Here is a 15,673-nt window from a genome sequence, read left to right on the forward strand (position 1 = left end):
TCTGTCTGAAGTGTCTTCCACAGACGTCACACGGGTACGGCCTCTCGTCGGTGTGTATCCTTCGGTGGTTATTCAAGGCGTCCGCCCTGAAGAATCGTTTGTTGCAGATCTACAGGAAAGGTGGGATTGGTTGTGACGTATGATTATAGGATTAAAAGGTTGGGTTTGAAAACAAGAATTAGGTACGTACGTCGCACGCGTATCTACGATCGTTGGTGTGGATTAGTCGGTGCTGGTAGTAGACGGAGCCAGTCAAAAAGCATTTGTCGCATACGGAGCACTTGAAGGGGCGCTCTCTAGTGTGCACCTTTCGGATGTGATCCTTTAGATCTGGACGGATCGTGTATCTGGCCTCGCATCCTTCGTGAGGACACGCGAAAGGCTTTATACCTTGAAAGAGCGAATTTTATCAATGCGTGATAATTGTGATCCATGACTCTTGCATGTTTATTTTACCTTGATGAAATCGCATATGCTGCCACAGATGCGATGTTTGCGAGTAGCACCTCTTACAAATCTCGCACACGTACGGCTTCAAACTCTGGTGAGCTCTGCTATGGATCAGCAATGCTTTAGAACTGTGAACGACCTAAATAACCAAATCAACAGTCATCAATAACCGAGCAAAAATTTGCAATGAATAGGTCAAATACTTTTGTATGAACTAGACTAGTAGCTATCACTGTAAATTTTATAAAAGAGAATCAATGCTAAAGTAGATGTGGATAATTACCTGATCGCATTCCTCGCATTTATAGTTCGCCGGATGCTCTTTGTCTCGGTGTGTTTCCAGGTCAAGGACGCTATCGAAGACCTGGATGCACCTTTCGCACTGGTACTTGTAGCCTGGCTCGACGTTGGCTGCCAACCTTTTGCCTTTCGATGTTTGCGAGTTGTGCTTGCGCTTCCGGCCTCGTTTCTTCTTGCCGTTAGTGGTCAGACCTTCCGTTTCCGGTGCATCTTCGGAGATGATCAGGCTGCTCGTTTCGCTCACGGCTTCCGTCTTAATTGTGACCTCATGACTATTGACCTCCGAGGTGTGTTTCCTGTCTTGCGAGTGATCGTGAGCGTTCAGCTTTATCGAGCAGAGCACGTCCTCGATCAATTTGATTATGGTCTCTTTGTTTTCCTCCTTGTCTGGAGGCGGTGGTTGTGGCGATGATTCGCTCATGTACCTCTTGGGCGTGTAATGTTTCTTCTTGATCTTATGCGAGTAGAGCACTTCGTGGGACTTGAAGGTCCTGTCACAATAATGGCAATAGGTCAGTTTCGGTAAATAGAAAAGATTGGCTTCGTTGGAACATTTCGTGAGCCAGTGCTTACCGGCCTGGGTGTAAGCATTGAACACCTCGCAGCAAACGACACAATTGTAATTGGTTTCGGTGGTGTGCGTCTTCTGGTGCATCAGAAGAGACTTCTTATCAGAGTACGTCTTGTTACAATACTCGCACTGTAGCAACAGTTCCGTGATCACCTTCTCAACGTACTTGCTGGTGATCAGGTGCAAATTGGACGGGTCACCTTCAACTAGTTCGGGCGCATCCGTAAGAAGGCTCTTGATTTCCTCCTTAAGAGTTACCGCCTCGGAATCATCATCCAAACCCTTGACTCTGTAGTCTTCCGGGTCGAGTATATCATTACAATTGTCGGCGTGGCTGTTGGCGTACGCGTCCGAAGAAAACACCTGGTAACATTTGACGCACTTCCAAACAGTTACATCGCTTCGATAAAACTTGGATATATCTCCGGCTTTCTTGCAGTGATTCTCTTTGTGGATTCGAAGGCGGTTCTCGCTAACGAAGTGCTTGTTGCAGTACTCGCAGATGTTGACGTTATCCTCATCGTGACTCGTCAGGTGTCGCTCCAGATTGTTCTTGCTTACGAACTGCTTGCCGCAGGTCGGACAATCGAACTTCATCCTCACGCCCTTCTGCACATCTTTCACATCTACGTTCGGCTTCAACACCACCTTCTCCGCGTTGAACTCGCATTGGTGCCGTTGGAACTGGTACTTTGTGGGGAAGTGCGTATCGCAGTTCTGACATCTGATCATCGACGGTATATTCGGCACCTTCGACTCCCTCTTCACTGCAATCGGCAATAAAGAAGTCATTCCTGAACTTCTACCATTACTCTCCTCTGGATGATTAACAAGCTGCGGTTGTTGATCACCTAATACAGTCGAAATCTCCGCAGCGTAGTTCAATGGGTTCAAATCCTCCACCCCTCCAAGTTTGACCACACGCAGTGAGGAATCGTTGAAATTTAAATTGCAGTTGAACCTGAAACCTTCCTCGTCCGGTACGATCTGCGTCCGCATCGTAGCCAGATTGACCAGAATTGGTGTGCGGCTCATGTACTTCTGGCTCTTTCTATCGTACTTCACCTGTACCGAGTCAATCGTTCCATCCGGCCGGAAACGGTGCAGCTTCAGGTGAACAATTCCACCCTCTCCGCGACTCATCATCATTATTGGAGGAGAAACAAAAAAGGACACTCGAAGATCAAAGCAGCTTTGCCTCGCCGCAGCCGGAAACGAGAAAAATCGAACTTGGCGAAATTCGCAAAATGAACGCGCCGTTGTTATTTACAATCAACATCAACAACAACGGCCGTATCCAATGCGATTATCTTTTGTTTTCCAACGCTTTACCAGGACAGCCAACGGAAAATCCATCTTATTTCGTATAAAACAATCAAATTTACGCGTTAATCAACGATATTTATCATATACATCTATCAAATATGTGATGATATTATAATAAGTTGCATTCTATAGCTCTAAAAATATATTTTTTTCCTATATGGTAATTGATAAAAAAAATGATGAAATGACATGATGTAAATGATATTGCATATATAATTATAAAATAGTTATAAAACATTTAAGCCTAATCACTTTTATTAGATTTTTTTCTCAAAATACTCTATGTACCACCGTACAACCAAATACCAATATTTAAAACGTAAAAGTATATTTTATTTTGATGAGTATCTATGTGTTGATTGAAACAATGATAATTTCGATAAAACTGCATGCTCACCTCTTAAATCTACGAGCAAGCAAATACCATCCAAGAAAGACCACGTTTGATATCTAATTTCCATCCTCGAGTACAAACTAATGACTAGAAAACAAGCAATCCGAATTTGTATCAATGTTTAAATATAAATATGAAATAATAACTAACCAAGTTTATATGCAATTTGCAAAGAAGTTCAGAATATCTAAAAAAAAAAATATTGTTGACCTTTTTATAAATAAAATAGCATCCAAAAAGGTCAATTATTCTTTACTTAAAACAAATCAATAATATCTAAATTGTACAATAGCAATAGTGAAAAATAGTATTGTTGTACTGAGAGTTTAGAAAGAATGTAAAAAGTTTTGCATGTACGAAAAAGATTTGAAATATATCCATCTATTATCCAGGAGATGAACTAGTCAGTTCAAGTGTGAAACCTAGATGGAGGTATCATCAAAGAGGACTAAAAGAAACATAAAGAATTTCGAGTTTGATTTTAAGCAGATATATTCATCTGCGTTCAGCTGATCAACTCATCCACATCTCGCTCAGAAACTTGGATATTTTACAGTGAAAAGTCTTCTCAATTAAAATGGATAAAATTGCGATCTTCGGGTCAACAGGAATGACTGGCACTTGTGCTCTAAAAGCTGCCATCGATAAAGGTAATCGAATTGTACTCTTCTATTGCAGGCCTATCTCAAAACTTATGTACATTTAACATCACTTAAACTGTAAATAAAATTCTACTGGATTATCATTTGTCCACAATTTACATATTATTTTTTGAAATATATATTATACTATTTTTATGCTATAATCATTGATTTATTGCACAAGAATTCGTAAATTGATCGTTTTCTTAGAATGCAATGCGATTCTGTCATGTAATCAATGTTATTGAGATGCAAATAGAGAAGTTATCAAAACATTACCATAATTAAAAAACGTGATTTTTCTTTACGTTTTAAAACGTACTGGATATAATACAAAGGTCTTTAATATTTACAAAGTTATTCTGTTTTATATATTAAATGAAAAAAAAATCCGTGACCGGAAATTCATAATTTGAATACAGATACATGTTTAGTCCAGTCTAGACGATTATATTAACGAAGGTTTGAAAAATAAAAGATTTTATATAGATAATCGATTTAAGTATTTCATAATATAGTAATTAAATATTTAACAAATAATAAGTATTTTGCAAGCGTTCGAGAATACACATTGATTAATGCGGAATGAAAACTAATACTTGACTTTAATAACTAGGTCTTAAGATCAAAGTGCTCGTGAGAGATCCATCAAAGATTCCTGAAGAGTTTCGGCCCAAAGTAGAAGTCATCCATGGAGACGTGCTGAAATACGAGGACGTTTTGGAAACGGTTAAGAATGTGCAGTCCGTGGTCGTAGTACTCGGCACGAGGAACAACCTGAAACCGACCACGGATCTGAGCGAAGGCATGAAGAACATTGTCCGGGCGATGAATGAGACGAATATCGAGGTGGTATCTGTCTGCCTGTCCGCATTTTTGTTTTACGAGCCCAGCAAGGTTCCACCGATGTTCGTTGATCTGAACGCCGACCACCAAAGGCAGCTGAAGGTAGTACTGGGATCAAGCCTAAAGTACATTGCTATTCTTCCTCCACATATCGCCGGTACGAGCAGATCAAACCATGAAGGTTGAACTATTACTTACTGAATACACATGTTTCAGATTCGCCTCAAACGGAGTACGTAGTCGAGGTGGGAAAGTCCCCAGGAAGGGCAGTATCCAAGTACGATCTTGGCCGATTCCTGGTGGAAAGCCTCTCCGAGGAGAAATATTACGGTCGCCTGTGCGGCATCTACAGCCCGCAATGAATAATATAATATTATAAAAGCACAAACAAAATAAAACACAGCAAAAAACAACAACATTCCTTGAAATGATTATTTGAACATCCTCTTGACCAGGCACTCGTACTTCGAGTTGCTCTCAACAATTCGCGATTGCGTCTTGTTGATATTTTGAACAACAGCTTTATTGTTCGGCTCGGCAATCGCCACCTTTGAGAACATCTCCAACGCTCTTTCATAATTGTGCAGCTCAAAGCAAGCCACGCCCATTTTGTAGGCGGCCTTAACGTTTCCGTCCTCGAAGCAGAGAACTTTGTCGCACAACCCGACCACTCGATCGTAGTCTTTCGCTTTAAGATTGCACGCGGCTAGATTATTGTAAAAGTTCACCATCAAGCTGTAAACATCTTCCATGGATTGCTCTTGCAATTTCGGGTTCTCCACGTCTAGCGGTATCGACAGCAGAATCTTCAGACCTTTCCTGAAACGATACGAGGCGTCCTTAAAACAGCCACTCTTAAACAGATCGTTGCCGGCGACTTTGTGTTGCATCGCCAAGTTATATTTATAAGTGGGATCCCACTCGTAGATGAATCCAGCCCTCGAAAACGACTCCAGCTCGATTGTAAACTCCACTTTCGAATCTCCAGTAAGAAAAGTGACTTTGGCTACTTCCGAGGTCAGCATAGTCTGTAGCAACACATCCAGGTATCGTTCAAACACATCGCCGCTATCGCCCACGCTGTAGCCGTAACTCTTATACTTATCTAAATCTACATTGCTTTCAGAAATAGTGAAGGTGCAAAAGCAATTTTCGGATGGCTTGAAGCAGCCTTCGCCTACCACTAAAACAGTTTTTCTTATCTTACGGTCCGGCGAAACGTACGTCGACATCATTAACAGTCCGATTCGCTAAAGCTGTTCTCGAGAAGGCTCTGGGTTTGATCGTAAAAATTGATGGTGAGTTTCGGATTTGTGGCGTATTGACTTGGCACCACTGGCTTACAATCTTGTACGTACTGACCGGTTGAATGGTTGGAGGTCAAGAGCATATGAAGTATGGACTGAATACCCTGATACGGATTCTTGACGACGATTTTCCTAATTGGCCACTGCAGACAATATAGCCAGGAGTTGCACAGTTGAGGAAAATGCCTGTAAATATTCGTCTCTACATTGCCAGGGTCCACCGCATTGATGACAATGTTCGTGTCTGAAATCAAGTTGCATGATGATCATTGTTGTAATTTTTTTATTTGAAACTCACTGGATATTCTTTTTGCGTACTCCCTGGTAAAAAGAAGGAGTGCTAGTTTGGAAACGCTGTACGCTAGGAAGTGACTTCTAAACTCAGTTTGCGTTGTCATCAAGCATGTCAAATCGTAGGCGGTTGCGTTCCTGTGAGCATCGGAGCAGAGGTTTATGATCCTCGCGTGATCCGCGCGTTTGAGCACCTTAGTCAACTGTTGTGTCAGCAAGAATGGACCCAGATAGTTTGTTTGAAATGTAACATCGAATCCGTCCTGCGTTAGCGACTGCGGATGATAGAAGACCCCTGCGTTATTCACCAACGCATAGACCTCCTCGAACTCTGCATCAATATTTTTTGCAAATTTTATTATGCTACTGAACGAGTTCAAGTCCAGATGCTTCACATGAATCTCTGCTTTGTATTCCAGCTGGGACAGTATCTCTGTCTTCACTGTCAGTGCACCATCCAAGTCTCGACAAGCCAACACTAGTATGGCACCTGGAATAGTAGATTGACATATGTCAAAGTATGAAAACAATAGCTCAAGATTGTTTATTTAAAACAACACACACCTCTTTTTGCCAATTCAAAAGCCAGTGCTTTTCCCAAGCCAGAATTTGCACCAGTTATGATGACGACTAGTCCATCCAAACGTGCAGTACAATGACAAACACCTCCAGCAAAGTATCGCCTGTAAAATAAGAGTATATACAAATACACGTGATGTGTATAGGAGACGACCACTTACATCAACCCATAAGCAATTGAACCAACTGCAATTGCACCACTTACATATTTCCACATGATGATGAATTCAAAATAAGCTAGAAAATTAAGTACCAAAAGCTATTTACCTTTGTTTTCTTTCTTTACTGAATTATTTGATGATTTACGACTGTGCAGATGCCGAGCAACCCTAACCTTCATCAAGTGCACTAACCTATGTTAGGGATTCTTTTAATCTTATATGATATATGATCTTATACACCTGATTAACAATAGAGGCCGCTACTTTTATTTTTTTGTCGATTGACATTAGAAAACAAATTGAGGCAACCAAATGTACCTCTCTACCTCTTCAAATCATATATTAAGTATTATTCTTAAATAAAAACATTTTTTATTTTTTTAGCTCTGGTATTAATGTCTTTACTTTTCTTTAAAATTTGTTATAGTGGCAGTAGTGGAAAATAGTTCCCTGGCTTTCCCTTAACAACGAATTCGTTAACTATCAACTGCAGGTCCTCTCAAACATCAACAAATCAGAGATGTCCAACCAAATAAAAGACGTGAAATCAATTTACTTGCTGCACAACAGCATGGCCTGTTTGCTGAATGCTTTAGTGGGAAAATATACCGTGATAGATCTACGAAACGAGTCGTCCGTGCATGGCAAAGTCGTCGAGGTAGATGGTTATATGAACACAGAACTAGAAGACTGCACGTTCCAAAATGCAAGAGGTACATTAACCGAAGCTTTCATTGTTCCTTGTAATTAACAATTCTTCACATAATTTTATTTCAGGCGAGCTGCTTCCTTTTGAGACATTCTTCGTGAGAAGCAGAAATATCAGATATGTCCATGTGCCATCTGATTGTACCGCTCTGGACTTGCTACAGGAGCAACTAAAGCCAAAGTTAAAGAAAGTAAGAAGTGAGAAAAAGAAATTAACATTTAAGATGAGCAGAGCGAGGAAATACCAGAACCAAATTCTAACGGAACTAGCGCAAAAATCATAACAATTTCTAATTTTTAACAAAAAACATTTTCTATTATATAAAAATAAAACATTTAATTTTGTGTACAGAAAATGTTTCTATAACAGTAGTGGAACTGCAATGTGATAGAGCTATTGATAATAGTTGTATTACTATAGATGACTTAAACTGGGAAACAGTGATGATGAATTTAATGGTGATTTAAAAATTATTATATTGATAAACTAATTTTGGAGGAAAAATTCATTCAAATATTGTTGTGTTTAAAGATCTATTACTAAACACTTGCACTAGTACTATCATCAACAATATTCATTTGTAAATGATCATCTATGAGGAGGAAGCATGTGGAAAACACTGGAAAGGTAATTAATCATTTACTCAATACATTTAAATTACTATTAATGTTTTTTTCTTTAGATTGTATAGCCCATACACGAGTAAACAAGGATAATCTATGAGCATTGTCTGGATCTAGAGCATCTTTGAAGTTATTATTATATAGTACTATTCGTAAATAAAAACATATTTTTAATTTATATATATATTTTTATATATTCATAAATTTGCACTTAGCAACGCGGTGTGGGCCAAATTAAAAAATTGTTTAGAATCCTTGAATAGTAAAACTAACTGATCTGATGTGTAGAGCCCACAGTTTACGAACCACTCTTACATAACAACCAGATCGTTAACATTTAATATTAATACCAAAATATGCAATTGCATTTTGTAAACATTGTTTAGTTTATAACAGAAACTATATTATTGTGTTACAAAACGGTAACTCCATTATTATTTTTTTTTTGTATGTTAAAGTTACTGTTAAATGGAATAATGAATGGAAATTAAACAATAAATTGGATTGAAATGAATTGTTATTTATTCTTCTTTTATTTTACGCGTCTTGCTTAGAGTTTAGATATATAATTGAAATAATAAAAAAAAAATATTACAGTCTTGTCTAAAGGTACATATAATATATAGTTATAGAAGAAAATTTTGTAAATGTTTACTGTCCTCCACGCAAACGTAAAACCAAGTGAAGGGTTGATTCCTTCTGGATGTTGTAGTCAGACAGAGTTCTGCCATCTTCCAATTGCTTGCCAGCAAAAATCAAACGCTGCTGATCTGGTGGAATTCCTTCCTTATCCTGGATTTTGGCTTTAACGTTCTCGATTGTATCAGACGGTTCCACCTCCAAAGTGATAGTCTTTCCCGTCAAAGTTTTTACGAAGATCTGCATACCACCACGCAGACGTAACACTAGATGGAGGGTGGACTCCTTCTGAATGTTATAATCCGACAAAGTTCTACCATCCTCCAATTGCTTACCCGCAAAAATCAAACGTTGCTGGTCTGGAGGAATACCTTCTTTGTCTTGAATTTTAGCCTTTACGTTCTCAATTGTGTCCGATGGCTCCACCTCCAAAGTGATAGTCTTTCCCGTCAAAGTTTTCACGAAAATCTGCATTCCGCCTCGAAGACGCAAAACCAAATGTAATGTAGATTCCTTTTGGATATTGTAATCAGACAAGGTCCTGCCATCCTCCAACTGTTTACCTGCGAAGATCAAACGTTGCTGATCTGGAGGAATACCTTCCTTGTCTTGAATTTTGGCCTTAACGTTCTCAATTGTATCGGATGGTTCAACTTCTAAGGTGATGGTTTTTCCAGTCAAGGTTTTTACAAAAATTTGCATACCTCCACGAAGACGCAAAACCAAATGGAGAGTGGATTCCTTCTGGATGTTGTAGTCAGACAGAGTCCTGCCATCTTCCAACTGTTTACCGGCAAAAATCAAACGTTGCTGATCTGGGGGGATCCCTTCCTTGTCTTGAATCTTAGCCTTGACATTTTCAATAGTGTCAGAAGGCTCAACCTCCAAAGTGATGGTTTTACCAGTTAAGGTTTTCACAAAAATCTGCATACCTCCACGAAGACGCAATACCAAATGGAGAGTGGATTCCTTCTGGATATTGTAATCAGACAGAGTCCTGCCATCTTCCAATTGTTTACCGGCGAAGATTAAACGTTGCTGATCTGGGGGGATTCCTTCCTTGTCTTGGATTTTAGCCTTGACGTTTTCAATTGTATCGGATGGTTCAACTTCCAAAGTGATAGTTTTTCCAGTCAAGGTTTTAACGAAGATCTGCATACCTCCACGAAGACGCAATACCAAATGGAGAGTGGATTCCTTCTGGATGTTGTAGTCAGACAGGATATTGTAATCAGACAGAGTCCTGCCATCTTCCAATTGTTTTCCGGCGAAGATTAAACGTTGCTGATCTGGGGGGATTCCTTCCTTGTCTTGGATTTTGGCCTTAACGTTCTCAATTGTATCGGATGGTTCAACTTCTAAAGTGATGGTTTTTCCAGTCAATGTTTTAACGAAGATCTGCATACCACCACGAAGACGCAATACCAAATGAAGGGTAGATTCCTTTTGGATGTTGTAGTCTGACAGAGTCCTGCCATCTTCCAATTGTTTACCAGCGAAGATCAAACGTTGCTGATCTGGAGGGATTCCTTCCTTGTCTTGGATTTTGGCCTTGACGTTTTCAATTGTGTCAGATGGTTCAACTTCCAAAGTAATGGTTTTTCCAGTCAATGTTTTAACGAAGATCTGCATACCTCCACGAAGACGCAATACTAAATGGAGAGTAGATTCCTTCTGGATGTTGTAGTCGGACAGAGTCCTGCCATCTTCCAATTGTTTACCAGCAAAGATCAAACGTTGCTGATCTGGAGGAATTCCTTCCTTGTCTTGGATTTTGGCCTTTACGTTTTCAATTGTGTCAGATGGTTCAACTTCCAAGGTAATAGTTTTTCCAGTCAAGGTTTTAACGAAGATCTGCATACCACCGCGAAGACGCAATACCAAATGAAGGGTGGATTCCTTTTGAATGTTGTAGTCCGACAGAGTCCTGCCATCTTCCAATTGCTTACCAGCGAAGATCAAACGTTGTTGATCTGGTGGGATTCCTTCCTTGTCTTGGATTTTGGCTTTGACATTTTCAATTGTGTCAGATGGTTCAACTTCCAAGGTAATGGTTTTTCCAGTCAAGGTTTTAACAAAGATCTGCATACCTCCACGAAGACGCAATACTAAATGAAGTGTAGATTCCTTTTGGATGTTGTAGTCCGACAGAGTCCTGCCATCTTCCAATTGTTTACCAGCGAAGATCAAACGTTGCTGATCAGGTGGGATTCCCTCTTTGTCTTGAATCTTAGCCTTCACATTTTCAATGGTATCAGAGGGCTCAACCTCCAAAGTGATGGTTTTACCAGTTAAGGTTTTCACAAAGATCTGCATCCTGCAATTTGAAGAAAAAAATAATTAATGTCACGAACGAAATGGCCGACCAACTGCGCATTGAAAAATCAATGAAGGCTTCGCCATTTTGTTGTTCTTTGTCCATCAAAAGAGACACAGACTTTTCAACAAAAAAATGTACCTTGTTATATATAGAGAATTGAGATTCCTTGACAAGACTATAAAAATTTTGTTAAAATTTAGATGAAACAAATGAGCGATGCAAAAAAAAAATCGGAAATATTGCCACTACGTTTTGCAAAATACGGACATCCGAAACCAAATCAATTAAAATGAAAACTAAACGTCAAGAATTGTAATAGATTTTTTTTAAAAAGAAACTTACGTTAACAAATATGCTTAACTATCGGAGTAAACGATTTATCAACGACGTCTTCACTCCAACTCGCAAACTTCTTATGAGCTTGTCGGGACGAGCGCTTCCCTATTTATAGATTTCAAAAATCCCCACCGCATTAGTCTCGTACCCAAAACGAAGGGTGTATGAAAGTTTCTCGAATCGGCAAAAATCTAATACTTTTCCAGCGGTTTTTCAGCAAACTGTAATTAGAATTAATGTTAATTAACCATAGTTTTGGGAAATCGATCATTCGCTATGGAAATTAGCCGAAAATTATTTTTGAAATATCAGCAAATTTCTCATTTAGGTTGGCAGGATTTCTAGTAAATTCCAGTGAATTCTAGTAACTTCCAAAAACAAAACAAAAAACAACCGATCAATAGAACAGCTGATGCAATGACAGCAGATGCAATTAAATTAATTGCAGTATTAATTATAATCAAAGATCATTTTACAATTTTAGACTTAGATACTAGTTACAATATGCATTTTTGTTTAGAATATCTTGAAAATTATTTGTCTATTTTTCCCTTTAGGCGTAAACAGGTTTAAAAAACATTCTACAATTATTGATTTATAAATAAAAATATGTTAGTTGATGAACAGTTCAGGCTATAACTATAGATTATTGTTATCAAATCTTCTCTCCAACATTAACTGATATTGACAGATTTCATAATATTGCGTTACTTAAACGTCATCCAATCCCATGAAATATTTGTTGTTTAGAACCATTGTTTACGTGTGCAAACCAGATATGTTTTGCATGACTGAACATAATAAACAACGGTACATCAACAACTTGAAGGTCGTTCAGGACTTTAGTATAGATATAGAATCAAACTTCACCATTGTTCATGCTCATGACTCAGTTTGATTGATTAAAAAATATACATACATAAATCATAGTGATGAAGGGAAACATAAGTGAATAATCAGTTTGCTATCTTTTTCCTTCCAATTTTATTGAATTTTCGTAACAAGAAAATAGTTTTAAGGCACCAAATTTCATATTCGTATCACAATAGTTATAGAATACAATGGCAAGAAATACATAAATACATATATAAGTTGTATACATAAATAGTTTATATAAAATCATAGTCATCTCAAAAAATAAATTAGCGAAAAAATATAATATAAAGATATGTTTACATTCAGAAAGCACGGCTGAATCACAAGTAGATAATATGATAATATGGAACAGTAATCAATAATAACACCTAAACATGAATAATAACACTAGCATCCGCTGTATTGCAACAAAATAATAATATAATAATATATACTTATGTGTAGACAACTAAAGCACCGAGCAATTTTTATTTATTTTTCGTTTCTTCTCTTATTTGTAGATTTCCAAGAAGGTTGTAGAGAGTTGTAGTGACAGGTAGGTAAATGTATCACTGCGACAACCCGAAGAGTTTGAGCGCGTTGAAGGCCGTGGCAAGGGCCACCTCTTCGGGTTTCTTATTCATAAAGGCTGCAATCATCTCGACGATTGCTGGCAAGCTGCAAGGCTCGTTCCTCTGGAAGGTGCAATACCGATGGAGGAAAGTCATGGACCTGAGCAAGAACGAGACATCAAAAATCATACAATAATTGTTTTGTTCCAACGCATCGCATCACTCGCGATAAATTCTTATATTTAGACTCGAAATATGTTGTTCATATGTATATTTCCTTGACTTCAACGCAAAACGCGCATATTCCATCATTGAACCACGTAGGTGGGCATTTCTATTGAAGTCCTAAAATAAAACATTGAACGTGCATACGCACGCAGTATCCACTAAAAATAGAAAGAAAGTCCCGTTCTTCCTGAATCTCTATATGACATGATACAAATATCTATTTCGGCATAGAACTTTAATCTCAATTGATATATGTATTTTAAACTACATTGAATGGCATTAATTTATTTGAAACATTAATCGTTGTAGATTGATTTGGTACAACCATCCTTATTATTATTCTACAATATCTTAAGAATTGTTGTTGAAGATTAACCTTAAAAGGATAGTGAAATTCTAAAGAGACTATATGCAACCAACATTGCTTTTTTCAAAATATGCTTCAAAGAAACTCTCACACTTATCCCTAACTTACAGTAAGCAATTTTAATTCAGTATTACTATTTTACCTTCAGTTCTTAAAACTTGAATTGAAGCAATTGTGCATTAATTTTCGTTTTGATGATAACATAAAAGTTTTGTATAAGATGTTGCATATAAATACCTTTCAGTTAGACCATCTTTGACATGCACCGGCAATTTAGATGCCCTTGTATTTGGGTACATAAATGGAGCATCAGTTTCCACAAGAAGTCGATCCAATGGTATCAGATTATCAACCAGCAATTTTCTGACACCTGTATCAGATTTGTCTTTGCACAGATATCCTGCAATAGTATTTTTAGTTTGCAGGTCAAGATTCTTGGCACACAGTTTTTCATTTCTAATTACCAGTCAGTCCCAAATAAAAACCCTTGTCCAAGTAGTTCATAGCATGTTCTGTAGTCCCAGTGAAGCAATGAATCAGCACTGGAGGAAGTTTATCTAAGAATTTGCCTAGGATCTCCAGTAGATCGTCATGCGCTTCTCGTTCGTGCACAAATAGCGGTTTCTTCAATTCGCAAGCGAGTTCTATCTGGAAATCATTATTATGAGCATATTGTGTGTGTGTTTTATACATTCAGTAGTATTAAAAGGATTTTGTTTTACCTGTTTCTCGAAAACTCGCCTCTGCTCGTCCGGCTCGGAAAAATTTCGATTGTAATCCAAACCACATTCTCCAATAGCTACACACTCGGGATTCTTAGCAACTTCTACTAGTTCATCCCAAGTTTCATCTGTATAGGATTTAGCGTCGTGTGGATGTATACCTTAAATGCAAATGATAAAGTACACAAGAAATGATTGAAATATATAAAAACTTACCAGCAGTTGAATACAATGTGCCCGGATAAATCCTTGTTAATCTTAATGCTTCTTTACTACACTTGACAGATGTGCCTGTCACCATAATCTTCTGGACCCCTAGAAAATCAACATGAATCTATCAAATATTGACACCATAAGGCACTATTATGCTTACCTGAATCTTTGGCCCTTTGTATGACAGAATCCAAATCCCGACTGTACTTCTTGTTGGTGAGATTGGCTCCAACATCTATTACAATAAGATTCTCATAGCACTGCTCCATGAGTTTATTTTCATCCATATTAAGTGAAACGCTGCACGTTGTAGATGATAGAAAAATATATTTTATTTATATTCAGTATGCGGATACAAAGCACTGAGTACGAAATTCACTCTACTTCTTGTGTTGAAATTATAATCGCGGATTTGGATTACGAGAATAGTTCAGAGCATCTGTCAAGTGTAAATAAAGTAAGACAAAATTAATCTACTTAAAAACTAGAAGCAGCTCCATGCATTAGCGTGGAGAATTTGGTGAATTAATTTTTTCCGAACACTTTTATCTGCGGCTAGTTAGAAACTAATGGCGGGAAACGAGTCCACATACGAACAAGAAAGTTTCGAGCGTGCTAATTAACTCGCAAATATTTACACATGCGATGGCTTTTCACTCTTAATTGCATTTCTAAAAATCTCTAATCATTGTTTATTTGCATATACATCAACTGCATCATTTAATTTGTAAATATTGTTTATATACAGTAAAAATTTATTTTTTTAAATTACTTAAAACTGAACTTTGAAATAACAATTTGTTCCATAAACGTGCAACTAAAATCTGTTAATTACATTTTTTGTATTTATGCAATTTCAAAAAGCTACAGTGTTGTTAATAACAAATTTCATTTATTATAAATTAATGATCAATGTTGGTTGGGTTTTACTTGAAGTAACATATAAAAAGATTGTTAGATTCAGAGTTATAAACTATTTTCGTTTGTTTATTTATAAAAATTTTATAATACATAATAGTCCTAATAATTAAATAATAACAAAATCTTTCATCAGTTTTACAAATTTTTAAACAACATACCAATAATTTGTGTTTTATTTTTTTCATTTTAGTATTCTTAATAGTAATCATTATAAACTATTAAAATATTTATACAATATTAGTAAGGTACATTACATACTGAAAGTAAAATACATAACTTTATTTCGATCCGCTTTCCGCAAA

At 37.4% G+C, this 15,673-nt stretch overlaps 7 protein-coding genes across 7 annotated transcripts; 2 read left to right on the plus strand and 5 right to left on the minus strand.

The window, feature by feature from the left end:
- Nucleotides 1–5: 5 nt before the first annotated feature.
- Nucleotides 6–2,160, minus strand: LOC108556566 (zinc finger protein 420-like). The gene is made up of 3 exons (XM_017912736.1): nt 734–2,160; nt 457–589; nt 6–390 (listed from the first exon to the last, which is right to left on the minus strand). The coding sequence occupies exons 1-3, from the start codon at nt 2,111–2,113 to the stop codon at nt 179–181; spliced, it is 1,725 nt and encodes a 574-aa protein (XP_017768225.1). The 5' UTR covers nt 2,114–2,160; the 3' UTR covers nt 6–178.
- A 1,351-nt stretch (nt 2,161–3,511) lies between these two features.
- On the plus strand, nt 3,512–4,916 carry LOC108556546 (flavin reductase (NADPH)). The gene is made up of 3 exons (XM_017912699.1): nt 3,512–3,691; nt 4,299–4,685; nt 4,745–4,916. The coding sequence occupies exons 1-3, from the start codon at nt 3,619–3,621 to the stop codon at nt 4,888–4,890; spliced, it is 606 nt and encodes a 201-aa protein (XP_017768188.1). The 5' UTR covers nt 3,512–3,618; the 3' UTR covers nt 4,891–4,916.
- Nucleotides 4,917–4,937: 21 nt separating this feature from the next.
- On the minus strand, nt 4,938–5,785 carry LOC108556545 (70 kDa peptidyl-prolyl isomerase-like). The gene has a single exon (XM_017912698.1). The coding sequence runs from the start codon at nt 5,761–5,763 to the stop codon at nt 4,960–4,962; it is 804 nt and encodes a 267-aa protein (XP_017768187.1). The 5' UTR covers nt 5,764–5,785; the 3' UTR covers nt 4,938–4,959.
- Nucleotides 5,751–7,049, minus strand: LOC108556542 (retinol dehydrogenase 12-like). Its single transcript, XM_017912696.1, has 4 exons — nt 6,867–7,049; nt 6,691–6,809; nt 6,134–6,616; nt 5,751–6,079 (listed from the first exon to the last, which is right to left on the minus strand). Exons 1-4 carry the CDS (start codon nt 6,920–6,922, stop codon nt 5,763–5,765), a joined length of 975 nt encoding a protein of 324 aa, XP_017768185.1. The 5' UTR covers nt 6,923–7,049; the 3' UTR covers nt 5,751–5,762.
- A 205-nt stretch (nt 7,050–7,254) lies between these two features.
- Nucleotides 7,255–8,787, plus strand: LOC108556547 (U7 snRNA-associated Sm-like protein LSm10). The gene is made up of 3 exons (XM_017912701.1): nt 7,255–7,579; nt 7,644–8,202; nt 8,258–8,787. The coding sequence occupies exons 1-2, from the start codon at nt 7,387–7,389 to the stop codon at nt 7,856–7,858; spliced, it is 408 nt and encodes a 135-aa protein (XP_017768190.1). The 5' UTR covers nt 7,255–7,386; the 3' UTR covers nt 7,859–8,202; nt 8,258–8,787.
- Nucleotides 8,698–11,590, minus strand: LOC108556541 (polyubiquitin-C). The gene is made up of 2 exons (XM_017912695.1): nt 11,500–11,590; nt 8,698–11,154 (listed from the first exon to the last, which is right to left on the minus strand). The coding sequence occupies exon 2, from the start codon at nt 11,151–11,153 to the stop codon at nt 8,850–8,852; it is 2,304 nt and encodes a 767-aa protein (XP_017768184.1). The 5' UTR covers nt 11,154; nt 11,500–11,590; the 3' UTR covers nt 8,698–8,849.
- Nucleotides 11,591–12,458: 868 nt separating this feature from the next.
- On the minus strand, nt 12,459–14,974 carry LOC108556544 (3'-5' ssDNA/RNA exonuclease TatD). The gene is made up of 6 exons (XM_017912697.1): nt 14,611–14,974; nt 14,454–14,552; nt 14,238–14,398; nt 13,980–14,163; nt 13,753–13,915; nt 12,459–13,080 (listed from the first exon to the last, which is right to left on the minus strand). Exons 1-6 carry the CDS (start codon nt 14,735–14,737, stop codon nt 12,918–12,920), a joined length of 897 nt encoding a protein of 298 aa, XP_017768186.1. The 5' UTR covers nt 14,738–14,974; the 3' UTR covers nt 12,459–12,917.
- Nucleotides 14,975–15,673: the final 699 nt, after the last annotated feature.

The sequence above is a fragment of the Nicrophorus vespilloides genome, unplaced genomic scaffold (genome assembly GCF_001412225.1).
Source record: "Nicrophorus vespilloides isolate i.1.1-1 unplaced genomic scaffold, Nicve_v1.0, whole genome shotgun sequence".
Lineage (NCBI taxonomy): Eukaryota > Metazoa > Arthropoda > Insecta > Coleoptera > Silphidae > Nicrophorus > Nicrophorus vespilloides.

What these genes read in the sequence shown, in the direction of transcription:
- LOC108556566 (XM_017912736.1), bottom strand. Translation starts at nt 2,113, where the DNA reads ATGACTTCTTTATTGCCGATTGCAGTGAAGAGGGAGTCGAAGGTGCCG. An exon ending in AATGCGAGGAATGCGATCAG is followed by an intron (nt 590 to 733) that starts GTAATTATCCAC and finishes TTGGTTATTTAG; the next exon opens with GTCGTTCACAGTTCTAAAGC. An exon ending in GCATATGCGATTTCATCAAG is followed by an intron (nt 391 to 456) that starts GTAAAATAAACA and finishes CGCTCTTTCAAG; the next exon opens with GTATAAAGCCTTTCGCGTGT.
- LOC108556546 (XM_017912699.1), top strand. Translation starts at nt 3,619, where the DNA reads ATGGATAAAATTGCGATCTTCGGGTCAACAGGAATGACTGGCACTTGT. An exon ending in AAAAGCTGCCATCGATAAAG is followed by an intron (nt 3,692 to 4,298) that starts GTAATCGAATTG and finishes TTTAATAACTAG; the next exon opens with GTCTTAAGATCAAAGTGCTC. An exon ending in TCTTCCTCCACATATCGCCG is followed by an intron (nt 4,686 to 4,744) that starts GTACGAGCAGAT and finishes CACATGTTTCAG; the next exon opens with ATTCGCCTCAAACGGAGTAC.
- LOC108556545 (XM_017912698.1), bottom strand. Translation starts at nt 5,763, where the DNA reads ATGATGTCGACGTACGTTTCGCCGGACCGTAAGATAAGAAAAACTGTT.
- LOC108556542 (XM_017912696.1), bottom strand. Translation starts at nt 6,922, where the DNA reads ATGTGGAAATATGTAAGTGGTGCAATTGCAGTTGGTTCAATTGCTTAT. An exon ending in TCAATTGCTTATGGGTTGAT is followed by an intron (nt 6,810 to 6,866) that starts GTAAGTGGTCGT and finishes CTTATTTTACAG; the next exon opens with GCGATACTTTGCTGGAGGTG. An exon ending in GTACGCAAAAAGAATATCCA is followed by an intron (nt 6,080 to 6,133) that starts GTGAGTTTCAAA and finishes ACTTGATTTCAG; the next exon opens with ACACGAACATTGTCATCAAT.
- LOC108556547 (XM_017912701.1), top strand. Translation starts at nt 7,387, where the DNA reads ATGTCCAACCAAATAAAAGACGTGAAATCAATTTACTTGCTGCACAAC. An exon ending in CACGTTCCAAAATGCAAGAG is followed by an intron (nt 7,580 to 7,643) that starts GTACATTAACCG and finishes ATTTTATTTCAG; the next exon opens with GCGAGCTGCTTCCTTTTGAG.
- LOC108556541 (XM_017912695.1), bottom strand. Translation starts at nt 11,153, where the DNA reads ATGCAGATCTTTGTGAAAACCTTAACTGGTAAAACCATCACTTTGGAG.
- LOC108556544 (XM_017912697.1), bottom strand. Translation starts at nt 14,737, where the DNA reads ATGGATGAAAATAAACTCATGGAGCAGTGCTATGAGAATCTTATTGTA. An exon ending in ACAAAGGGCCAAAGATTCAG is followed by an intron (nt 14,553 to 14,610) that starts GTAAGCATAATA and finishes TTGATTTTCTAG; the next exon opens with GGGTCCAGAAGATTATGGTG. An exon ending in TTTTTATTTGGGACTGACTG is followed by an intron (nt 13,916 to 13,979) that starts GTAATTAGAAAT and finishes ATACTATTGCAG; the next exon opens with GATATCTGTGCAAAGACAAA.